The 27,412-nt window shown below is 36.1% G+C and overlaps 1 protein-coding gene across 2 annotated transcripts in view; it reads left to right on the top strand.

Annotated features, from left to right (window-relative positions):
- LOC101745799 (putative transcription factor SOX-15) overlaps positions 1–27,412 on the top strand; it is a 157,046-nt gene that overhangs the window by 30,897 nt on the left and 98,737 nt on the right. For both annotated transcript variants that reach the window (XM_038017912.2, XM_038017913.2), the window contains exon 3: positions 8,404–8,792. In XM_038017912.2, the coding sequence (XP_037873840.1) occupies positions 8,404–8,792 (389 nt within the window). The remainder of the gene's footprint in view (positions 1–8,403; positions 8,793–27,412) is intronic.

Here is a 27,412-nt window from a genome sequence, read left to right as displayed (position 1 = left end):
TTTCATTCAAACTTTGTAGATTTATCGAGGACCGATGACAATACACTAATTTGATAAGATTATTCCATTATTCAATTTGCAAAATAAGATTTTTGCCAATTTATATAATTTTTATCTATAGTCGATAAGGCAGGGATTGATGTTAAAGTACTTAATAGTTTTAAAAATACGCTTTTAAAGAAAATTTAACTAAAAATTGAAAAATAAATAATAGTTTAAAAAAACTAAAAAACACGCTTTATATAAAATTCAACTAAAAAATAGAAAATAAATTTTAATAAATTTAAATTGATAAATTTTAATTGACTCTTGAGCTGTTAGGTCTCCTTCGGAGCGCTCGGGTAGCTGTTAGCAAATCCCACCCCTCCTGGCTCAGCCTTTGCTTGCCCACCTGTCCTGGTGAAACTGGAAAAGCCTCCGGGCCACCAGTAATCCTTCAATCATAAAAAAAAAGTTGTTAATTAAAATACCGCGTTATCCTGTCATGTAACACAAATTGAGCTCGTTGTAGCCTTATCCAACCATTTTCCCATAAACGAGATACCAATATATTTTATTTACATATTTGCGATAATAACCCGCCTTTTCTTTTATTTCCTTTCTTCTTATTCTTTTATATTTAAAATTATGTTTATTAAAAACATTCATTAATGAAATGACCGCGTCTATTGTTTTCAATTTGTTTTCACGATTTGTATAAACAAAAACATGACTATTAGAAAAACTACATTCTTTACGATCATAAACAAATGAAGATGAACCGCCATCTGTAATAGTCATTGGACGATGACTTGTTTTATTCTTGATTCGTTGGTGAAGTTTACATCAATTAAAACTAAAATATTTGATGTGGGCGGTGCTAGGTGATCCTGCCATCATCGGTGCTCATATAAGCAGGAAGCATTCCACTTGTATAGAATACGTTTCCAGAGATTATTTCCGTCACGTACCATTTGGCTGTATCATGACCTTCTACCACCGCCCCGCTTATTTCTGCCGTGAAGAAGTAATGCGTTTCGGTTTGAAGGGTGGGGTTGCCGTTGTAACTATACTAGAGACCTTAGAACTTATATCTCAAGGTGGGTGGCGCATTTACATTGTAGATGTCTATGGGCTCCAGTAACCACTTAACACCAGGTGGGCCGTGAGCTCGTCCACACGTACAAGCAATAAAAAATAAAAAATAAAATCGATGTCTTTGTTGAGTTCTCAGCTTTTGCCCCGGCACTGCTGATGTTCATGACCGGCCATGATACCATTCATAAGTGAAGTATTCTCGTTGCACGATTAAAAACCTTTATAATCAAAGGTCATTTTTATGGCGTAATAAACGGTAACTTGGTAATAAAATGGGATTTAAAAAAAAACTTGATAAAACGTAATATTAAATGTTAGCTAAGCTGCTTGTTTTATAAACTATAAGCAAATATGGTTTTTCATAAAGAGTTCCATTAATGCCAAGGTGTGGTTTTACGCATGGGCGGAAGGGCTGATATTTCCATCAGCCCAAAAAAAATATAGAAAAGAAATCATAATAATAGGAAGACGTGATTAAAATATGATAATTATTATATTTTACAGCTATTTAAATAATATTTAATTCGTATAATTCGAATATAATTCTTTATTCGTATTTAGATGTTTAATGTTTCAATTCCATCAAACTGAATAGTAAATACCATGACAAGATCTTTGTCGAGTTGAATGAATTTTAAATGGAATTTAATTTTAGTTGATTTGATGGGGTTTTTTTTTTATTTCTTTTTACGCTTGACGGTACGCTTCCCACTAGTGGAAAATGAAAATGCAAATTAGGAAAAACAAATTGGATAACCAATTTTTTAGCTTATGCCAGTTTACTGGTGGTAGGACCTCTTGCGAGTCCGCGCGGGTAGGTACCACCGCCCTGCCTATTTCTGCCGTGAAGCAGTAATGCCGTGTCGGTTTGAAGGGTTAGGGCAGCCGTTGTAACTATACTGAGATCTTAGAACTTATATCTCAAGGGTAGATGTCTATGGGCTCCAGTAACCACTTAACACCACGTGGGCTGTGAGCTCGTCCACTCATCTAAGCAATAAAAAAAAAAAGATGGACACAGATTGCGACCATTGTCGCTTCGAATTGAAAAGGATAGTATTTACTAATTATCTACAGCATTATACTGTGGTACCCTACGACTTAGTAGTCAGCAATTGTAATAGCAATTTAGTAATAGTAGTGGTAATTTCATCCAGAATGTTTGGATGTATCTACCACTAGATCTTGGGGGAACTCGGTGACTGTCTATCTTTCGCCTAACAGTAAGCATTTAGAAAATAAAATAGCCCTGAATGCTCTCAGTGGAACTCTCCACATATCATTCAAGGGATTATCTGAATTGAGGGGGGATTATAACGGACTAACAACAAAAAGATAGACGGAAACACAGATAAACATGCAAAGACAATCTTTAATTTCAAATTAACGTTAATTTTAATAAGGTACACATTATGATCGTTTTGCGGTAAACTGCTTTGTAAAGAGCTTTCTAAAATATTTGAATAGTCAATTGACGAGAGAATTTTTATTTTGAAAAATATACCGTAACAAAAAAAGCATTGAAACTAAATTTTATTTTGAATGTCATTTTCTTTTGTTCACCGAGAAACATAGGTTCAGTCGTCATTTGTTTTTCGAAAAAAAAAAAGCACATATAAAATTATTACCATTACTAATAACAGTATGCGAAAAAAACCTGATGACGTCTATGTGACGTGTAATATAAGAATTATACAATTTGAACGTTTTAAGCACACTTAAGTTACGGCTACTCGGAAAATATCTATATATTAATACGTGAAGCAAAAACTGTGTATCCCTTTTTATGAAAATTGCGTGGACGGAGGAGTATGAAATTTTCCACACTTATAGAGAATATAGAGAAGAAGTGCACAATGCCAATATTTTTTTAAAATAATGCATGAAAGATACATTAAATCAATAAAGAAAACATTACACACACTACATACCATGTATTTGACGCACACACGCATGCATACTATTTATTGTCAAACTTTTGTTCTTGACGTCTGTGGTCAAATTGAGAATAAATTAAATATTGTTTGTTTTTATTAATATTTTTTTTGATATAGTAGTCTTGGCGAAATTTGTGATTATAAAAGTATAAAATACAATCATAATAGTGTACAAACTTACAATTCCAATTATTTATAGTCGAATTTCGACTACTGCGGGACCTCTAGTAATTGTAAAAATAAAATTAAGGAGAACTTTGAACATTACGGATACTCTTAAACTTTTAGTTGCGTGTGTTTGCTAAGACGAATTTCGACTCACAATCGATGTTATAAGATACGGTGTTATTGTGTGAATATTTCAACGCTTTCAAACGTATATATATAGTTTAGTGACCACAAGCGATAAGACATTTCAAATAAGTACCTACTTATTTCTAAATAGTCCGTTTTTCATACACGTTTCAAGCGCGAACCAAAAACTGAAGTAAGTTTTAGATCCTAACCGCTTTTGTTAGGTAGAGCGTTCTCGAAAATGTCGCACATTGCGATGTAATATTAAAACAATCGACTGACGTACAGAACTGCGGTCAATGCGAACACTAGAAGCTCAATGTGAACAGCAAAAAGATTTAAAGGCAAAAAAGCACGGTATTTTTCATAAAGAGAACACGGTTTTATCGATTTTGTTTTGTACAGGACACGTCCTTACGGATCCATCAGATCTAATAACCTTTGCATTAGACGCCTTCAGCTCTAACACTAGGAGCAGTCTTAGGGATCCCGGCAACCGTACTCGTCGAACTCGACAAAGAGTTCGACGTGCAACCTAACCCATGAATCAGCTCGCTGAGTTTCTCGCCGAATCTTCTCGGCGGGTCGCGATTCCGATCCGGTAGTAGATTCATTCAAGCAGTTGCTCTTGAGCTGTTAGGTTTCCTTCAGAGGCGCTCGGGCAGCTGTTATCAAATCCCACCCCTCTTGGCTGAGCCTTTACTCGCCCACCTGTCCTGATGATACTGCATAGGCCTCAGGGCAGGTCAGTCATCCAACAAAAAAAAAAAATTGTACAGGAGTAGCCATCGCGGCCTAAAGGATAAGACGTCCGGTGTATTCGTATTGAACGATGAACGATGATACGACTGTGTCTGCGTACAAATCCTGAAAACAAATACAAAAAAAATCTAAGAAAAAACAAAGTTTTAAAACGTCATCACGATTAAATAAATAATGTAGTGTATTAAAAAACTGACTCGAAATTTTCCTAAGAAAAAAAAAAAGAAAAACTTTAAAGCGTCTTCACAACGAAATAAGTAATGTAGTGAAATAAAAATTGAAATCTGTTATTAATGCTTGTTTAAAACACTATCGCGTTCCAGTCTGCAAGGTGGCGTATCCGTTTTGTCTTAAGACGGATGATGGCACTCATCAGTAGATGCTTGTTACCTTTTAACATCACGTCGTTCGTTAATTCATCCACTTACCTACAACGTTACAAAAAAAAAGAGAGTAACACTAAAAATTATTTTTAATCTATAATTTCTAAATTTCACATGTTTTATGACATAAATATGTATGTGGCGGCGAAGTGAAATCGTTGGAACAATGTGATGTGTGTTTCCCACGCGGCGGCGCCCTCACTGCACCGGTGTCGGCTTGCGGCGCCGGCGCAGCGTTTTCATCCTCGATTCGGTATTAATCATTTTCCAAGTAATCCCTTAATTGAGCTGTCACAACTTTGAATTAATTTAATACTCGGAAGCTTCCAGTATATCGATTACAAATTTGAGCCATTAAAAAATTGTCTCATTTTCAGGGTATACGGCTTGGCATCTTTGACGCCCATGAACGATAATAGCGATTCACCATCATGGAAGTGTAATCGTCTGTGTACAAAAGCAACAATTTGCCTTTGAACTAGGATTGTCTAATGATTTCTCCTGGTGTTAAGTGGTTACTGGAGCCCATAGACATCTACGACGTAAATGCGTCACACACCTTGAGATATAAGTTCTAAGGTCTCAAGTAAAGTTACAAAGGCTGCCCCACCCTTCAAACCGAAACGCATTAGTGCTTCACGGCAGAAATAGGCAGGGCGGTGGTACCTACCCGCGCGGACTCACAAGAGGTCCTACCATCAGTAAAAATGTACCATGTACCAATTAAAGATAGTGGGATAGCTATACAACCCAATCGTAACCGTTCCAGCTGAGCCCGTGCTCGCTCTTGGAAAAACTAAAATGGCTTCCGGGTCACCGGTAATCCCTAGCTCATATTGAAGCTTCGAGCTCGTATTTTAAGCTGGGAGACGGCTTTCACTCTGTGGTGTACCTTAAAAGCAAAGCTGAAATTATACAGTCAGTAACAATGACAAAATCATGTGGGTTTAACGGTGTTCTCCAGACAGTAACAGTGCGATTGAATCTCTGGCTATTGCTCTGCAGGCCAGCTTTCAATCAGTTCATTTAAAACTGGTGATGGATCTACGATTCCGTTTGCGAGCGAGGCTTTGGCGGCTTGGGGCCTTTTATGTCCGAATGAGGCGCTCCCGGTGAACAGGAGCTCGCAGAGGTGTTGGGACGATGTGCTGTGCAAGCTGACTTTGTCAACTTTGCTAGGAGACGCCGCTGGAGTTGAATTAGCGCGCCTGAAAGCGGTCTCCAGTCCGGAATCTGGTGCTTGGTTGCAAGCATTGCCTTCACCACAGCTGGGGACACTTCTTGATAATAATTCATTGAGAGTGGCCACAGCTTTGAGACTCGGTTGCAGCATTTGCGAGCCCCATCGATGTGTCTGTGGTAGTATGGTGGATGCCGCCGGGCTGCATGGACTGAGTTGTGTTAGATCGGCTGGCCGCTTCCCGAGACACCATGCACTTAATGATATTATTCGACGTGCTTTGGTCTCCGCAAATATCCCGTGTGTGTTGGAACCACCAGGCCTCAGCAGGTCGGATGGTAAGAGGCCGGATGGTTTGACTCTGATTCCTTGGGAGAGGGGACGCTGCTTGTTATGGGACGCAACCTGTAGCTGTACGTACGCGGCGTGTCATTTATCTGGGACCCGACAATGTGCGGGCTTTGCTGCTGAGGCGTCGGCTAAAACGAAGCATGCCAAGTACGATGCTCTGAAATCTACATACCTGTTTGTTCCAGTGGCAGTGGAAACGACGGGTGTGTGGAGTTCGGAGGCCAAAAAGTTTATTGCCGCAATTGGCCACCGCCTCAGAGGGCAAGGCCACGATCCTCGGTCTGGGTCGTACCTGGTTCAGAGATTATCCATTGCCATACAGCGTGGCAATGCTGCTAGCGTAATGGGTACTTTCGGGCCGGGTGCGATCCAGAGTGGCTTGTTTGACTAGCCGATGCCTACGCGCGCATTGCTGTTAGCGTGGACCTTTATGTTACATATGACGACGCTTGCAGCTGAAAGTAAGTATTGTACTTTTTGACGAAGCATGTTGCTGATAACTTTATTTCTGTAATCTGACGAAGCATGTTGCGGATAATAAAATGTACTTTTAGGTTAGGAATATTGTGTTCTTTTTTTTTATAATAAATTTAATAAAGTCTAAAATTTAAAACTTATAATGTGCACTGACGAATATGCCTTTATCTAACAGCATCCTTGAACATCATTTTCATCGACTTGGAGAGGTTCAATTAACTTGAATATTTGCACACGTATCAAGGACTGATGATAGTATGTACAATCATTTTATAACTTTGCTCCAACACTCTGACAACTATCAAAGGGATAAAACAAATTAAATTAATTAGCTAGTTGTTTTGCAACTTAAATGGGGTTTATTTAGTAATACAGTACCTAGTTATATATGCAATAAATTTTGCGTTCACAGCGGCCATTACGTCTATCGAGCAAGCTAGACATCCAATGATGTTTCAATAGAACTTTTGTGAGAGACACTTGAGCCGATATCTACCTTATTGCTTTATTTAGCATTAAATAAAAGGCAGACTTTTAAAGCGAACATTTACCGCGTAATTTCATTCCTGTGGCCTACTTGCTTCTGTCCTAATGGGGACGAATGAACAGGTAAATAAGTCATTTATTAATTACCCGCTCATGTCATAGGTCAGGCCGCGTGTCGTCCGGCGACTGCCTTCCAAAAGGACATAAAGGGCCAGCCGATTCATTTCAAATTAAACACTAAGCCTTGTCATGTCAAACGGCAGTGTCAAGTGTAGATCGGTAAGCTATCACGGTTCAACTTACGGCTTCCGAGGAGTGCTTCGACTAAACGATAGTTAAACGACACCTCCTCGCGTATTCCAAGACTTTGTGATGCCGGTGGCGGGTTTCATCGAACCGTGTACTTATGTATGACGTTTCTAGAAATTACGAAATCACGTTGGCCGCGGACTCGGTTCGAATTTGAGGGAACGCGCTAATTTTACGGTCTTGTTCGAATATTAAAATATCGTTGTTGATTTTGCGGGCGGCTTTGAATTAAACACTTTTTAACTCATATCTACTTATATATATTAATAAATGAAGCAAAAACTTTGTACTCCTTTTTACGAAAATTGCGCGGACGGAGAAGTATGAATTTTTTATTGCCTAGATAGGTGGACAAGCCCACAGCCCTCCTTGTGCTAAGTGGTTACTGGAGTCCATAGACATCTACAACGTAAATGCCGCCACCCACCTTGAGATATGAGTTTTAAGGTCTCAGTATCGTTAAAACGGCTGCCCCATCCCTCAAAAAGAAACGCATTACGAGTTCACGGCAAAAATAGGCGGAATTGTGGTACCTACCCGTGCGGACTCAGAAGAGGCTATTCTCGACAACTTAAAGGATCTATTTTTCGACATTTGTATATTGTACTAAGCTTAATTATCTGTGACTACGAAAACTATAATGTATTCGCAACTACAAAAAATAATATAATGACATGAGTTATATATATACTCAACTCAATATTATTATACGCTTTGATTGCAAAAATATATAAAAATTGAAAAAAAAAATACTATTATATTTTATTCCGGCCTCTTTATTTAAGTGTCTTAAAATTATCGTTCAATTTGATTGGTCACTTAATCTATACTAATATATAAATCTACAGTGGTTTTTAGGGATGTTCCGTTATATCTACCTATATACTAATATATAAATCTGTAGTGGTTTTTACGGATGTTCCGTTATAACTACTGGACCATGCATCCGATTGACTTGAAACTTGGTATCCACGTAGAAAATATATGTACTTAATGGATAGGTTAACATTTATATCAGTGTTGGACTCCCTAATAATAATGACAATAAATAATAATGTTAATTTTAAATGCCCAGCGAAGCGGGCGAGTGCGGCTAGTATATACTAAAAATATGCACTTTAATAACCTATTTTCTTTTCTTCTCCAGCATGATGGACTCGGGAGGCACAGGGGTAGCGGAATCGCCGCCGACATACCACCGAACCTACGAGCAATACGTCCAAGGAGCCGTCGAGAACAGCGCAGACTCGGTCCAAGACCAGACCAGTCCTGAACTGGTGTGGTCTACATTACCTTACGGCATCGATTACAGGACGCCATACGATTATCGAAATCCTTATGACACGATCAGAGATTACTCGACGCAACAGTACGCGAGGGCTCCCTTCACAACTAAAATGGGACAGGCGAAAGCGCTAAAGGAAGCCAGGATAAGGAGACCCATGAACGCATTCATGGTTTGGGCGAAAGTGGAGCGTAAAAAGCTGGCTGACGAAAATCCTGATCTGCATAATGCCGACCTCAGTAAGATGTTAGGTGAGTATTTTTGAATTAAATTATATACATTAGATCTTTTAGGAATATTCGTTTTGATTATCTTTGTTGTGGCTTTTTTCTGGATTGTTTATTTGACTCGAAAGTTACTACATATTAATAATATGATATTATTACAAATATACTTCACGAAACATGGTATATGGGATTTAAGATAAGTTATATGTTCATTTGATGAAATAAATTCTTTTCACATCGAAATGCTGTAATAGATGTAATTATTACAAGTGAAAAAAAAGTAGTAGCACGAACCCGTTGAGTTTTATTATTAAAATTTAAACTTCGAATACTTCTCGAAATCAGATGACGCCATTTCGTCTTTTTCTTTGTATGCAAAAGAACCGTTTGATTTATTGGTTAATTTTTATATTACTATTATAAAATTTCGTAATTAAAAATTATCATAAAATTTACATCGACAAACAGTTAAACTAGCGATTATAAATATTAAAGCACAAACAGAAACGACGGAGCTCCAAACAAAACACTACCCGGAGAATTAAATTCAAGTGAGTCAGCGGATTCTATGCCGGTTTTACACCATTTGAATTTCTAATACTTACGACGAGACCGCGATGCCTGTCCGTTTTTATACTCGTCATAAGCAGATACATTATCCGACCTAATTATAAACGGAGTTTCTCTACACGACTTTTTCTTGTCCACTAACAACATTGAGTTTGCGTATCCACGAAAGATCACCTCATAATGGCAACCCTATTCGTTTCCGAAGTACGTTAAGGCGGCATTTTCGTTGTGCTGTCTTGATGAATTAAAAAACTATTGGCTTAAATAATTTGTTTAGGAAATTAGCGGCGAATAGAAAAATGTGCTTCTGGACAGCAAAAAGCGATACGTGTTAACAAATCCATGGTGTCTGGATTGAAACTGAACGTTAAAGGGAAGTGTTGCTAATCTAATTGTGGATTTATAATTTTTCTGCACCTTAAGTACGTATACATTTTATATATTTCTGTTTACAACGGTTATGGGCAAAGGCATCAAAAGCTTAAAGTGTCCCGTGGAGAAAGAAGTCGGACAATAGATTCAATGGCGCGAGAGATCTCTAAGATTTACTAACACATTTCCACCTCTCACTGTCAACACCTTGAGACTACCACAATTATGATTATTACGATTATCGGTTAGAAAGTTTGTGAACTAAGCACCTACTTAGCTAATTAATCTACCACAGATAACTTAATTGCTAAATTGGAATTTGAACACAACAATCAACATAGCATATTAATCAACAAAATATCCAATTTTTACTACTGAAAATAGGTTTTTTTGTTTTCACTCGGTCAAAGTCTCAACATAAAATGATAAAAAAGGTCAGGGTTATGTTACCTATCCACGGGAGCTCACAATACGGCCTGTATTAGTAAATTAGATTTTTAAGATTTTACGGCTTGGTAACGAAGCTTTTGATCCATCAGTGAGTTAGTTATTTAGTCCATAGACAACTGTTTGAGCCAGTAATGGTTAAGAGACATGTGATAGCTCGTAATCTCCCGTTCAAACTGTGGCTTGCTTCACATCACAGGGTATAGAAGTTTTTGGTTAGGCTCTCCCTATATATGGTAAAGTATTGTTATAATTACGGTAACCCGTGTAACTTTCACCGCGAGATATGAAACAGGAGTCGAGGACAAGTTACAGACGAGTACAGAAACGATTGTAACGTGACGCTGTACAGTCGTCGAGTGAAGTGTTACGAATATTTTAATAGAATCGAGAAACAAATGAATTAAAACTAATTATATATGGGATTGTAACTATAAAATTTACCTTAACGATTAGATCCTATGGCTAATTGTGAGGGAGTCAAAAGCTCATAAACAGCATTTCTCAGAATTTTTCCACCTTGAGACATACAGTGTAATTCAAGGACGTCAGATCACCGGCTCTTCAGATAGGAATCAATATGTATGAACTGATAGCTTGTTCAGAACCACTAGTAAAAAAATAAAATAAGCCCCTCTGCAGATCTAGAGCTTTTTTTTAATTCCATAAATGAGTGGACGAGCTCACAGCCTACCTGGTGTTAAGCGGTTACTGGAGCCTATAGACATCTACAACGTAAATGCGCCACCCACATTGAGATATAAGTTCTAAGGTCTCAAGTATAGTTACAACGGCTGCCCCACCCTTCAAACCGAAACGCATTACTGCTTCACGGCAGAAATAGGCAAGGTGGTGGTACCCACCCGTGCGGACTCACAAGTGGTCCTACCGCCAGTCAAGGTCTTTAAGTATATTCATGAATTAGTACGTCAAAAAACAGCCAACACAGATAATAATTGACCGCTTTTCATCATAACAGTACTGCGCACGAATGTAAGATATGGCGAGTCATTACGCGTTACCGGCGTGGGTGGCTAGATCCTATCACTCTTAATGAAATAAAACACAAATAAAAAAAAACATATCTACCCATAAATAGTGAGCATAGCGCAATACAATTACAGATACAAGTAACGTGAGCTGTGTGTACCTTATGTAGTGCGAAATAAAGTCGGAGATTGCTTAAACGATTTTTCGTGACAGGTCAAATCACAAATTGTATAATTTAAGCTGGTAACACTAAACATATGTGTTGCCAGATTAATTGCTTGTATCGACAGTGAGTTCACGGGATACTTTTACAAATACGTAATTAAAATGTTGTATTAAATAACTTGGTAATCACTTAGATTGTTGATTAGTTCTTGTATTTTCTTACAAAATAGAGGTTGGATATATTAAGAAATACATGTGTATAGTTGAAATGATACATTTCAGAGATTTATCATGATAAAACACTTTCAATTGGTTCGTATTATACATTAGTGGTTCTCCAGAAACTTCCAGTATAGAATAGTATAGAATCTAGTATTTTAATTCCAGAAAAATAACTCCCATTTTGCTCCTAAAATAGAAAAGTATATTTTTCGTAGAAGTCGTGGACTACAGAATTAGGCGCCTCAATTGACGTATAGGCGATTTATAGGAAGGTAGGTACCATTTTTTCTAATTAAATACATACTTATCGAATGTTCACGAATAACTTTCACGACGAACTAATATCATAGTAAAGTAGAAGACGGTGTTAGAGACGAAGCATGTTGCTGATAACTTTATTTCTGTAATCTGACGAAGCATGTTGCGGATAATAACATGTACTTTTAGGTTAGGAATATTGTGTTCTTTTTTTTTATAATAAATAAATTAATTATGAAAATAATTAATGGACACTAGTTTAATTATCGAACTCTTAAGTGAAGCTACTCGATGCTTATTTACAACTCAATCGACCTTGGCGTCTACTACCATTTATCGGCTAAATGACCCACCTTTTTAGGTGCAATCCGATACCACAACGACATCCTCATATATTAGAACGGCGTTCACATACTGAGAGCTCTTAATTAAATAGTCGTAACCTTTATAGGAAGTTTGAGTCACCGGGAAAATCGATTAAAGTATCGATTTGAATAATAGGTTGGGGGACGATTTTTGCGAGGTCAAGGTATAGTGGTGTGCGTATGAATCTGGAGCTAACTCTAAGGTTAACTGAACTGTTGTTTTGACAGTTGGATTTCGATATACAATTGTAATTTCTGTTTCGTAAATTAAGGTATGGATACACAGGCACGTTTCGTCAACCAAATTTATGTACATACATTATGAATGTATTTTAAAATTAAATGAACAGACCTTCGATAAATTACTAGTTAAGTACTGCAACTTAATAGGTATGAAATAGATAGACACGAAACATTTTTTCCGGTAGTAAATAAAGAGAATGTTGTTTGATTTCACCATGTACACAAATCTTTATCAAATGGTTACATATGTCCTTAATAATTCAAATTTCTCAAAGACAAAGAAGAGAGCTTATGAATCTCTTAATGGAACAAGGAATATTAATGACAAGTAATTCATCTCAATAATGTGATTTTTAAAAAATATCCTACAAAAACTTGTAAACAAAAATGCATTACATTATTTATTTATTTATTTGGGAAACCAACAGCACAAAACAAACATATAATATATTAAAAATTATTGTTAGTCTCTGTTTAACTAAAGCTCTATTTGTCCGTATCGCGGGTCAAAAAATGCCAAACAACTGAAATACAGATCTCAAATTAAATGTAATAAAATTCATTTACCCTTATTCATGTGCTTATATTAAAATTCGAATTTTACGTAACATACATTTTTTGTGTCATTTCCTTTATTTATGTTTGACTCGCGGAATCCTTGGACACTTATTCTGTACAGAGTTCAGGTAATAAATCAGATTCAACAGAAGGAAGCCGTTTTCCCGTTTACGGAGATAATTACATGATTACCACTAATTTTAGTAAGTTTATATAATTTAATATCAGTTCGCCTTAAATGTACATGTTACATTGCAGCATTCCTAAACTAGTTCGCTTTGCATGTGCCGATTTAATTTTATCGACTAAGAATTAGTTAGGCCGTTGGAAAGAACTGATAGACGTATGACAGACTTCCGTTTGACGTATGACTTTAGTTTGACGTATGACTTTAGTTTGACGTATGACTTTAGTTTGACGTATGACTTTAGTTTGACGTATGACTTTAGTTTGACGTATGACTTCAGTTTGACGTATAACCGCGTATCATTTATTTTGGATTACATTGATGAGTGGACGAGCTCTCAGTCCCCTGTTTTTAGGGGTCTCGGGATATCACAATGAGAATACCACCACGCTTGAGACTTGAGTGAGTATAATGGATGACTGACCCCTTAAATCGAAAACCATGTGTGCTTCCTAGAGGATTGATCAAAATGGCGGTACTTACCCGTGCAGGCTTGCAAGACGGCCTTCCACGAGTAATTAATTGCGCCAAAACGATTAATTACCTAAGCCAGACTATTGGAAAGTAATTTGTAAGCGAATTCACCGTATAACTTCATCGTATTTTGCTTTCAAATCTATCCACTAATCTGATAGTGGATTTCCAGAAATGTTTTCCCTGTCATAATTGGAGTCTTAAACAGCCTTGTTCCATCGCGGATCTCCAATGCCACGACATAACCTTCTTATAAACGAGGCCATGAAAAAAGAAACTAATTATTTTCTTTTGAAAATCAAAATTGAGGTGGAAATGAACACAAACATAAAACAGGGAACTAACATAATTAAAACTTCTTTTAATTAACGGCCGTCTGGTGTAGTGGTAAGTGACATGGTCACTACACAAAGGGGTCGCGTGTTCGAATCCCGCCAACGGAAGATATTTGTATGATAAATATAAAATGTCCTTTCCAGGGTTATGGATGTATATTAAATATTAAATATATGTATATGTATAATAAAAATCTTACCTTTATATCTGGTACCTGTAACACAAGTTCTTTACGAACTTATCACGGGACCAGTTAATGTGACGTGATTGTTAGTAAGTATTTATTTATATTAAAAAAAAGTATGTTATTTCCGACGTTTTGAATACTCTACGGTTTTCGTGGTCGACTGTCGTCCGTGACCATGAAAACTGTAAAGTGAATAGTTTTATGCCAGTAATTATGTTTATGACACGCGAAGGCCAAAAAAAAACTTAAGTAACATTTAGTAAAAGAAAACACTAGCACAATAATCAGACAGATCTATAATCAATTACAAAACGTAAATATTCATTTAAAAAAAAAAGCCACTTCCACAATTAATTCAAACGTAAACAAAAGTTCTCCGAGACGGTATCTACAGTATACCAACATATTTTTGTTCTAAGAATAATTTCATAAAGTCTAAAAAAAAGGTCGTATCATAAAGTACAGTAGCGTATATTAGTAATTATAAGACGAGATAAACCGTAATGGCGTATCAGAGGCTGTTCAATCTTGTAGGTTGACCATGTATTCGAATTTTGCCGAGAAATTAGTCGCTTCGAAGTTTGTTATGAATTTTAGTTTGACGTGAACTTGTTGTAATTTAAAATAATTTTCTTGTTACTATTTACTCAGGCGCAAAAATAAATCAATCACCGTAATTAATTTTTATTATTATTCTAACAAATCCAAATGCGTGCCTTTTATAAACGCGCTCTTAGTGGCTTGTTGGTTTGTAAAGGAATTTTTAAACGTCATTTTCGCTCACTTCAAGTCGGCCGATTAATTTGAAAATTTGCATCCGCGTCAAGAACCTATGACGATACATTAATTTTGTAGCTTTGTTCTAATATCCTACTCAGTATCAACAGGTTAAATAAATGAAATTAATTGATAGTTTGATTTGATATTTCAGCGTGATTTCATAGTTTTCAAACTGAATCTTCTATTGATTGATAGAAAAAAACAAGATGGCTGCTTTAAAATCATCATCATGTTTTCTCCTTCTACACTCCTCTATCATATAGCATTTCTTCGCTCACATGTCCTTCGCTCCCTTCTTACACATGACGTCTTTCACGCAATCCATCAATTTCTTTTTAGATCTACCTCTTCCTCTGGCTGCTTTAAAATATTATGTTTTAAACCTATGGGCTATCCAAAAGCTCCAAAATCCAAAAGTTTAGGATATTTCTAAATATATAGAAAATTCGTGGTCATGGAAGCCTGATGGTTCGCCTACACCGCTCACATTTTGGACCGATCACCAAGTTTGGTCATAGGCCGTTTTTATTCAACTAATATGGCGTCCGGTTTTAATGTAACTAATCTTGATCTATGTTTAATTTATAAAAATAATATGCTTTTTTTAAGTGCTCTTTTTTATCAAATCTTTCCTTTTCAAATTTAAGCATTTAATTAAAAAGCATTCTGCGTTCGCCATTCAGTCACACGATAATAACTTTTCGTTGCGAAACATCTCAATGGCAACTGATAAATTGGAAATGTCTAGTTTCAAAATATAACGACGCTAATTAATATTAACAGAAAGCGAATTTCTATGATTTCTAAATAATCCGTAACAGTCTAAAAGCAGATATGACGGAATCTAATCATGTAGCATAGTTTAAAAAAAAAATACGCGCCATTTTTAAACTTCCATAAAGAATAAGCGTCAAAATGCATAGATATTTTCGGATGTGTCCCTATTCAATTAATTAAGAGATAATTCGAGGTATGTTTGCGGGACTTTTTGGCGGGAACGCGAGGAGTGAAGTTGTGTGATTTGTTTTATTTTGTCTATTTAGTGTTTCTTTAGGTTTAAATGTGTAATAACGGTGGTTTATTAACCGAAAGTGCATAAATGTGGGAAAATTAAACAAAACCGCTCGACGTAACTTCTCGAGATCCTCCAAAAAGTCCTCTGCAAAAATTACATTAAATGACCACCATTTTACTGAGATTATATTTCATCCCATATCATCTCAACTCATTCCATTTAATTTCATCCCAGTTGATTAATGTCTCAAATTAATCATCTTCATTTCATTTCATTTAATAAGAATATAAATAAAAATAAGACATGACTTAAAGGTCTTACTTACCAGGTCGTAAAATCTCTTAAAAAAAAGGTATGTTCGTTTGTTTTAAACAACACGGCAATAGAAACGAGCTAGTCCAGTCTAGCGGTTAACCTCGGTCCTAAACGATCCACCTAGAATTCACGATCAGTCTGTTTCTACGAACGCAAGTTTCGGTAACTCGCACGGAATATACACAAAACCGTTCCAGGAAGCGCGAACAAAAAGACGGACCGACAACGCTCTATTACTATTCGTAACGTGTTCCCAATAATAATACAATTAATTCACGATGTCGCATCTGATAGATAGGGTTGCCGGCTTATTGAATGATCGTTCGAATTTAGGCTTTAATTACTAGTGGTAGGACCTCTTGTGAGTCCGCACGGGTAGGTACCACCACCCCGCCTATTTCTGCCGTGAAGCAGTTATGCGTTTCGGTTTGAAGGGTGGGGCAGTCGCTGTAACTATACTGAGACCTTAGAACTTATATCTCAAGATGCGTGGCGCATTTACTTTGTAGATGTCTATGGGCTCCAGTAACCACTTAACACCAGGTGGGCTGTGAGCTCGTCCACCAATCTAAGCAATAAATCAAAAATTTAGGCGCTGTTTATAACAAATGTACCTCGAATTCTATGTAATGTTTTAATTAAATTTTTATCAACCTCTAATGTAATTATAAAAGCACCTAATTAAAAAAAATTGGGTGTGACGAAAATTTTAATGATATGGTACCATCGATGTAGTCTGATCATGAATTTGGAATGTGTCGCAATTATTGCTTTCCTACTACTCATTAAAATTGATTTAGGTATAGCTTTTAAAACTATACTATAGGTAATATTTTTATTAACAAAACGTCATAGTTACTGCAAATAGGCGATATTTCGAACAGCCTTTATCTATCGTTTATGATGTTATTACTAACTATAAGACGTGACTTCGCTCGCATTTATGTGGAGAAACTACATCCCTGAGTAACAGTATTTTTTTATTCATACATACATTTTGTAACAAAAAGTACTATATCTATCTACTCTATAATCCTGGCAACTTCCATGCAAAAAATCTGATCAATAGATTAGTTAAGATGTTAACGTATAAAAGACAAAGAGACAAAGTACCTACCGTTCGCATTTAAAATATTAGTATGAATCTTTCAATAGGGAGTGCAGTCATCAACAATCTGAGGTTCTTTGAGACTACGAAGGTTCTTCGAGTTCCACTAGGAGTGCTCTGGGACGTGTTTGTGTTTACGCAGAAGCCAGTCACCGTCGACGCCCTAGACACGTTCATACGGATCCATCAGATCTAATAACTTTTGCATTAGACGCCTTCAGCTTTAACACTAGAAGCAGGCTTAGGGACCCCGGTAACCGTACTCGTCGAACTCGACAAAGAGGTCGAAGTGCAACTAACCCATGCATCAGCCCGCTGAGTTTCTCGCTGGACCTTCTCAGTGGGTCGCGTTTCCCATCCGGTGGTAGATTCTACGAAGTACTGCTCTTGCTCAGCTCAACATCGTCAGGTTTGAGCTCCGTGAGCTCACCTACTTGTTAGGGTTACGGTGCAATGACTTCTCATGGCCATCAGCTTAGGTAAGAAAAAAAAGGGCTTCATTGTGATGTCTAAGGATTCCGATCGCGCCCATCCGTATACTACAAAACAGTTTTTGCAAATAGCCCTAAATTTTTTCAATTCAAATTCACTGACTGTATATTTCATATTAATTTTTTTTCAAATTTCAAAAACGAATAGTCTTTATTATCGACGTTAGCTCGACAGCCCTGTTGCTTAACAGTAATTCGTTCAAACAACAATAACCATTACAACAACTGGATAAGGTGTCGATTGGCGTGTAACGATAGCACGAGCGATGCCCATAAATGAAATGTCTTAGGCGACTCGCGATGTGGGAGGCGGACCCGGGGGAAAACATTTACTGCGCAGATTAATTGCTTCCTTGGTAATATTGTCGTGTTATATCTTTGAAACATATCGCTCACCGTAGCTTATTGAAGAAGAACTAAAATAAATTTTCTGATGTCATACAAGATATGAAAAAAAAAACAAGTTAGTACGAATAGTATGAATTGTTTCTTGATTTTGTTATACGACCACTGTTTAATGTTTCTTTCGTTGTTTGGTCATAAAAATGTAATTGATTCGCCTAAATTGAGATGCTACGTTTACAATGTGGTTGTAAATTCAACTTTATTGCTCATATAATAGGGATTGATGCTAAGAACACGGACTACGCTTTTTCTGCTTCTGTTTGCTCGCTCCTTTTTATATAATAGGCGAAAGAATATTTGTAAATTACAATACACTACGCTTACACTTAGAATTATTACTTAAAATTAGTTTAATATCAAAACTGAGTATATCGAAGGGTTATTTATTTTAAGCGATATTCCGCTTAATACGCCACATTTATCTTTGTAATTAAATATGCGTTTTATTTGGCACAAGCGGCCCGTTCCGGCTCCGCGCGGGTCTTAACAAAAATTTCAACGATATTTGACGTTGTTTTATTTTTTTTCAAATAAAAGAACACTTATTGCGGCATAACTATAATAGTTAGACATATGCTGTCGCGACACTTTTCGTAAATAATAATGTGTTCTACAAAGTCGTACTACATTATTTTATTCTATCATCAATAGTTTTCGCAGAGCACGCGATATAAAGAATATTTTAGGTAATTTTCTTACACCTTGGGTTACATTATGGAGTTTTATGGAGGATCCCAATTTTTGTTCAAAAAATGTTATAGCCTATGCCACTTGGGAATAGCGTAGCTTCCAAACAGTGTAATATTTTTTCAAATCGGTTCAGTAGTTTCGGAGCCTATTCAATACAAACAAACAAACAAATATTTCCTCTTTATAATATTATTATTAGTATAGATTAGCTTCAACAGTTCGATATTTTAATTGAACTTCAATTAAGTTTACTCCATTAAAATAGCTGAAGAAGATTTTTTCTTATGTTATTTTTTCCAAATTTAAAATTTAAAATGGCTCCCATGTAAAGTTGCAAAAATATCCCTTTGATATAAATAATACTTTTACGGTTTAATCTCGTGTTTTTTTTATGGCCTTTGTATTGATTTAGATGTTTCTAATACTTTATGTATGTTTGTTTGTCTGTAACTGATGCCTTTGCTTACGATTTATTGTTGGTCTTGAAGCTCAGTACATAATACATTGTTTGTATGTCAGCATAAGTTACCATCAAACTACCATCAACGAACGATTGGTGCGAGTAGTTTTGACACATGTGTGTTTTAATGTAGGTATTAGTACCACAGACACAAACCGCTAAGTTTTTTGCTGGATCTTCTAAGTGAGTCGCTATTCCGATCCGGTGGGGATTCAGCCAAGCACTGCTCTTGCTGCAAAGCAGCTCTGTCAGCAAATTCTTTCAGCTTGAGCCCATGAGCTAACATACTATATATATATATATTTTTTTTATTGCTTAGAAGGGTGGACGAGCTCACAGCCCACCTGGTGCTAAGTGGTTAATGGAGCACATAGACATCTACAACGTAAATGCGCCACCCACCTTGAGATATAAGTTCTAAGATCTCAGTATAGTTACAACGGCTGCCCCACCCTTCAAACCGAAACGCATTACTGCTTCACGGCAGAAATAGGCAGGGCGGTGGTACCTACCCGCGCGGACTCACAACAGGTCCTACCCTAAACTTTTTCGAAAGATACGAACTCACGGCCTTTCCGAATAATTATTCAAATGCCGCAGAACGATCCTAACCTAACTAGATCTCAATTACAAACATTTAATTGCTGAAACACCCAGGTGTTCACACCCACACGTACGTATGTATAATATGTCAATTAATTTACAAACTAGACTCTTGAATTTACACAACTTTGTAATGAACTTGTTCGAAATACCTACCTGTTTTCGTGTCTTTATGTATTAATGAAAAATAAAGCCAAGCATAAAGTAATGTTTGCGTTTAGCCGAGTTTATTAAAACTAAGTTCTCGAGGTTAAAGTTTGATTTTGATCGCGATTTACGTCTTAATATCTCGATCGTGTTCAATAAATTTCCGCAGATAATTTTAATATAATTCGTTGATTAAACTTATATTGTATGTCTATATACTCTTTGACAAATTCATGTTTAATCTGTGGACCCAATCAGGCCAGTTGCTGTGGAGATTATTGGCGGGAATTCAACGAACAAAGATGTCTGATTAGTTTTATTTTGCTAACTTAGTGTTTCCTCAGATTTAAATCTGAGAAAGTTAAATACTTAGCATCTATGAAAGTGCACAAATGTGGTAAAATATCCATTGAAAAAACTACTATTTTACTGATTCTTTCCAATATTAGGTGTCACAAAAAGGTTTGTATATTATTCATATACTTTACTAAAATATTCTTGTTACATGAACTAATCCTTTTTTACGTCTCAAAATTTAATAACAATAAAAGGTTTGACACTGAAAACCGACTAAAAAAACTAAGACCAAACAATCTTGATCGTTGCCAATCAAATAATAAAAATCTGGGCATGCCTTATCGTTACGAGTTAATGCAAATTCGTATTAAATTCGAAATTTAAAACCACAGGCCTGCGCACGCGCCGCCGCCATGACTCACACACGCAATAGGGTCACGACACAGAACTACTATAGTGTGCTGAGTTGAGGTCTCGTTGCCAGCGAAATTTCGTCTATAAAATAATTTATTTATAAGCAAACATGACGTTCTATCAAGAAATATTTTAATAATAAGTATTTGTTGCGGTAGGCAGCGGCTTGGCTCTGCCCCTGGCATTGCTGAAGTCCATGGGCGACGGTAACCACTCACCATCAGGTGGGCCGTATGCTCGTCTGCCTACAAGGGCAATAAAAAAAAAAAAGAAAATTTGTTACATAAACATACATGTATGAGTTTATTATATTCGATGATACTGGTACTATTACCTAAAGGAACTTGTCTTGTACTAGCAATGTTTTTGGTAAGAGTAAGCAACAATAGCTTCAGTCTTTCCTATTAACTTTGTCTCGGCTCAAATTGTTCTCAGCTCTGAGACAATGATTTTTATTTACATATGTAAATGCACATGCATATCATATACAACTAAGTTTTTAAATACTACGGATTTCTTAAGTTGCACTAACGCGTACTTAAATAGCGTTGAAGACAGGGAAAATTTTGGCAATTCCAGTGAAACAAGATCCTCGCATCAAAAGTGTACTGTAATGTTTAACTTTAAAACTAGATGATGACCGGTTTTTTTTTTTTATAACGCCATCTTGTTGTGTCTTTAAAGCGGTTAGTTGCCCTCAATTAAGAAAAATAATATTATTATGCGCCAATAGATGTTGGGAAGAGTTGATTATTGAAAACACGAATAAAAACAACATTTTCTGAAAATAAATCGTAGCTAGATCGATTTATCGCCCCCCCCCCCCCCCCCCCGCCCCAATCCCCTGTATACTATATTTTATGAAAATCAGATGATATCATATTAGATGATATAAGTATATATTAAATATATTGCTCGTTTAAAGGTATAAGATAATAATAAAAGTATACAATTTCGTTTTCGATAAAATCGCCCGCAGTACGGACTGTGCTTTATGGCACAACGTATTCATTTACAGTATACTAATACCTTGGTACCAAACAAAATGCCGCTTACCAACTTTTGATTATGTTTCATTATTGACTCTAAAATATTGTTTTGATCGTTGGAATTTTAAGGTTGAGACGAAAAATAAATGTAAACGGTTTCTATTTTAACTACTATTACCTTATCTATCTATGCTATTATTATAAAGAGGAAATGTTTGTTTGTTTGTATTGAATAGGCTCCGAAACTACTGAACCGATTTGAAAAATTATTTCACTGCTTAGAAGCTACACTATTCCCGAGTGACATAAGCTATATTTTTTTGAAAAAATTAGGCAACCTCACTAAAATTCCAATAAATGTAACCCAAGGTGTAAAAAAAATACCTAAAATATTCTTTACATCGCGTGCCCTGGGAAAACTATTGATGATAGAATAAAATAATGTACTACGACTTTGTAGAACACATTGTTATTCACAAAAAAGTATCGCCACCATATGTCTAACTACTATAATTATGCCGCAATAGGTGTTCATTTATTTAAAAAAATAAAACAACGCCAAATATCGTTGAAATTTTTGTTAAAGACCCGAGCGGAGCCGGAGCTGGCCGCTAGTTCTGGAATATAGCTAGTAATTTGTTGTATCTACTTTAAAAGTCTGTATCTACTTTAGGTACAGAAAAGTTAAGTAAGTATAAATATGAAACTAATGTTTTTTTGCATTTTGAATTATTGCTCGTGTTACATTTACGATTAACAATGATTTATCCATGAGGTTTTCCTTTTGTTACGCATATGAGAGTCACAATTTTTTTTTCGTCTGGGGCCGAATCTCCTCCGAGGTACTCGCCTGGGTCGTGCGGGGTATGTGAGACTTGACGATCTGCAGATGTTATATGAGAGCCTCTAAACTCAACTCATATTGACTCATTGAAACTAAGGCTCAGATTGATTCAAAAAATACTTATTAACAAAAATACGGACACAAAAAGTGATTTTCCGTAAAGGTCAGGGTACGTAATTGTTTTTACTATTATTTTTTCCGATTTAATTGGTTATTATTCAACTTTACACGTTCGTGGCCGTAAGATACCCACCCCGTTTACTGGTATTCACTGATAGCAATCTTTTTAAAGTAAGTATGTACCTTGTGCGTGCTGACGAACTATTTCGACAATGAGGGAAAATAAATAATAAATAGTCTAAACAAATGGATGTGTATTTATGTTTCCCATAGAAACCGAAATCGGTCCAGAGTTTTGACAGTTCAGTAGCCATCGGTGCAAAGTCTTATCAAAGATGGGTAGGCGATGCTAGTGTTGCACTAAATATACAAATTTGAATCCTGCTAGAACACATGTTGCCAATTATTAAATATCGAGAGCTGTAGCAGCATCTAGAAACATTTTCAAGCTAGAAAAAATATTCGACTGTGGCATAGTAGAATCGCGAAAGTGACAATTATCTGCAATCACGAACTATAACGTTCTAATGGTAGTTTTTGTCACATTTTTGAAACTCTTGTTCATTTTGGCAGTTCCGAAATATATATACGATGTTGGCTGACTCATATAAAATTGATGCTCGCAAAGGAAAAAAAAGGTAAGTCCTTAATATTATTTCAAATGTATTAAAGTATCAAATTATATTGTCTGCACTAACCGACGCCGACGCTCTTCGTAGGCTCATGCGACGAATATATTATTTTAACGTAAGTAGGCGATCCGATATGACCCTACCCGACAAATTGTTATTACGAATTAATCGATCCTTACAACGATTCTTGCAATCGAGACGGCGGCGTTAGAATCGAATGATTTAAATTACGATGGGTGGTTTCTTAATTTGCAGTTAATATTTCGAATTGTATGTTCATGTTCTGGTTTGATTTACTGTTGAACGACTTCGGTTATGGTTCAATGTACTTATTGTATTGTTCTGTAGTGTCATATTTGTGGATAAGTTTTTTTTTATTTTTATTATTAAGGATGCCGCTGCTCCAGAAACGCTATCAAAATGTTTTAATTAGGGTTGGCACTTTGAAATAAAGATGTTTTAACTTCCGATTCGAAGTACATTTTTTAGCATTGAGAATCGGCAATAAACTCAGAACAATAGCAAATGGCTATATTGTCAATGTGACAATATTTTAATGTAAAATTTCTTCCTTTTATTTTTAGTTTCAAAAAAAGTTTTCTTGTATTTCTGTAGGGTTGGTACTCAAGTGATATTAATTAACATCAAATTTTAAATGTCAGTCACAGTATTCCTTAATAAGCATAGCAGATAGCGGTAACCCTTGTAGGCGTTGACAGACTGGAAGTCAATAAATCTCAAAGACAAATGAACAAATCGTTCGTGACCTAGTCTAGTATTAGAATTATCGCGCGAGATTCCAAATGATCGAATAAGCGATCTTCTCAAGAGAGGTCGCGGTTTCGAGACAGCCCCCGTTTATGACTTTTTATTTATTTAGTTCATCAACAATATTATTAAAAGTACTTTTACGTTTTATTATCGTATTTTTTTGTGTCTTTATTATATTATTTCCGATGTTTCGAATAAATACATTACAGTTTGATCGGGCTTAACTTAAAGATTTCAAAATATTTCCACGTGCCTAATAATCTCAATATAAATGTGGTTCATCATTGGACACGACTGTAAATAAGTTTTCTAAAGAGTCATCTTATATTTTCGCCGCAGATTTAATGCGATTTCACGGAGCCACTGCGTGCTCAATAAGTTTCCAATGGGCCTGGTCAGAGTACAATCCGGTGACGTTAAAATACAGAAATGAAGTGGCCTAAAGGTTAAGATACCTTGTGCACTCGTATCGAGCGATACGTCAATGACAGTGTTCGAATCCCGCAGGCAGGCACTAATATTTCTAATGAATACGTACTTAACAATTAATGTTCACAAATAACTTTGAACGAATAGCACCGTAATAAAAATCAAACCCTCAAAAATTATAATATAATTTGCGTAATTACGGGTGGTAGGACTTCTTGTGACTCCGCGCGGGTGGGTCCCACCACCCTGCCTATTTTTGCCGTGAAGCAGTAATGCTTTTCGGCTTAAGGGGTGCGGCAGCCATTGTACTGTAAACTGGGACTTAGAACTCATGTCATTGACCTCTCTGGGCTCCGGTGACTACTTAACACGACCATCGGTCTAAGCAATAAAAAAGTGTATTGGATTGGCATATGCTAACGAATTGTAAGCTTGTATGTAATTATAATAAATAATACTGACTACAGTCGTGTGACCTGTTGATTCAACCTATCCTTGCTGCGACAGTTATGTCGTTGCAAGATTTGATAGCGAATATTTTCGACCAGAACCTTAAAACTTTCGTGGCTTACCCCACTAGTAATCTGATGCCGAAAGTATTAATTTGGATATGGCGCGTACCATGAGTTTTCTCAATCTAAAGCCCTAACCAAAATCTATTTTTACTTAGTATTCTTTAATATTAAAAAGATTCTAGTAGTTTTATATGATACATAATATTAGTGATAAAATTATTGATTGTCTATCACACAAAAAATACTTCGATTTTTCCGCGTAGAAGAAAAGGCAGGCGTCGATTTTCAGTCACGTTGTCTTTAGTGTCGTACGGAAATTATTCACATGTCAATCTCATACTAGAAACCGTTAATGTTAGTAAATTACACTTTAAGCTCACAGATATTATTGTTACCACCTACCATGTGATTGAATCGTCTCTCTCTATTTCCGAAGATAATTAATAACAAAAAATAAATTAATTAAATGAGAATTGACATTCTTTGTAACATAGCCTTTATGTCTGTCGTATCATAGTTATTTTTGTTGTTGAGATAATAACATTGTTCTTTACCATGTGATGTGTGTTTGCTTGGGCGGTCATCAACACGGTGAGTTGGCCTGAAATGCAAGTAAAATAAAAAGAAAACAAGTAATAGTGATAATTTTTTATTCGATTATGAAATGAAAAATGATTTTAATATGTCATTAACTTTTTATCTAGGTAGATGTTATTAGAAGATCTGATGAAATGAAGATCGTTTTGTAAGTTTTATCATAGCTTACATAATTGAGGTAGATCATTTAACTTCAAAATAAAACAAATCCAGCCTTGAATAAAGCAAGCGAAACAAATCAAAGGAGTTTTTTTTTCGTATATTTTTAAAAGCGTTAAATTTAATTATATTTAAATGAAATATAAAAATTAAAGTTAGATCGAAAATAAATAATAATTACAAAGTAAAACTTAAAATAAAATGACATCATTGTCTTTAATCTTGCTGTCATTAAAATAATCGTTACAATTTCTGAAGACTTCATTTTTTTTGTTCATTGTTAATCTGTTATCCGTGTTAATCAATGTAAATCTATGTAAATCTGTGCGAATGATTTAATAGACGAGTATTTGCAATCGTATTATTGGGTATTGGCTTCGCTTCAGGTTTAGGCGAGAAGTAATTCAGTAGAGTGAACGTTAAATGAAGCGTAACACATCAACAGACAGGCCACTCGGCGACGCGAGCCGCATTTCTAGTAGAGCATTTTATAATTGTGGATACACTGTTTGCTTGCTTTGTTTACAATGAAAATTACATACAAGTTAATGCCCTACCTCACGTATCCAGTACATGAGTCAAACGATATAAAATCAGCAATAACCAGACGACCCATACAAGCACAATTGAGGACTTATTGATTCATCGTTTGTCCGCCGACGCGTGCCAAAGTTATGCTATTCGCGAACCTATACGATTAATTTATTTATTGAAATCAATACTAATATCTGCCAAGACAATGGCCCCAAATGAAAATGCGTACACGTTTATGGCACGTCGGAATGCTAAACGAAGCGGCGTCATTTATTCGCTACGCCATTTTGCATTCGATTTTGAGGTTATTAGATGCAATCGGAATGCGTGCGGCCATGTTTGATTTCATTCGGCTATATTCGGCGGCGTTCGAGCCCCGTCGGCTCTTTAAGGTGACAAATTGACGTGTGTAATGACGTTGACGGTGTCATAGATTTCTCGGAAGATAAAAATAATTAAATTCATAGGGAAATTAGTGTTGAAAAAAAAAAACGCCGGTACGTATGACTGCCCGTTTACGGCCAAAATTTATAGTTGTTTTTACGACATGCGCTCCTTGTCATTGTTATTGTCTAAATGAAAATGGAACGATATTTTGGTGGCCATAATATGTGCATCGAAGACAATCGAATATAGATTACGATAACATAGATTTTTGCAACCAATTGCAACACCATATTTATGCGTTCTGTGAAACACTGAAGGTTATTCGAACTATGGAAAATTTTCTGACCTAACATTGGGAAATTATTGCTGCTATGACATCACGAAAACCGATTGAAGAACACTGCTTTAGATCATGATTACTTATTTTAAAGGTCAAATATTATTGACGCATGCGCTTTTCTATCTGTCCTGTGTTAGAACAATACACGTCTGGTCTTTATTAATATGTGGTGTCGACATGATCACGTACTCGCCTCCAACGTAGACTGACTCATGTCCTGTGGCTACG

The sequence above is a fragment of the Bombyx mori genome, chromosome 20, assembly GCF_030269925.1.
Source record: "Bombyx mori chromosome 20, ASM3026992v2".
In the NCBI taxonomy this organism is placed as follows: Eukaryota; Metazoa; Arthropoda; class Insecta; order Lepidoptera; family Bombycidae; genus Bombyx; species Bombyx mori.
Note: the sequence above shows the minus strand (reverse complement) of the source record. Positions and strands in the feature narration are given on the sequence as shown.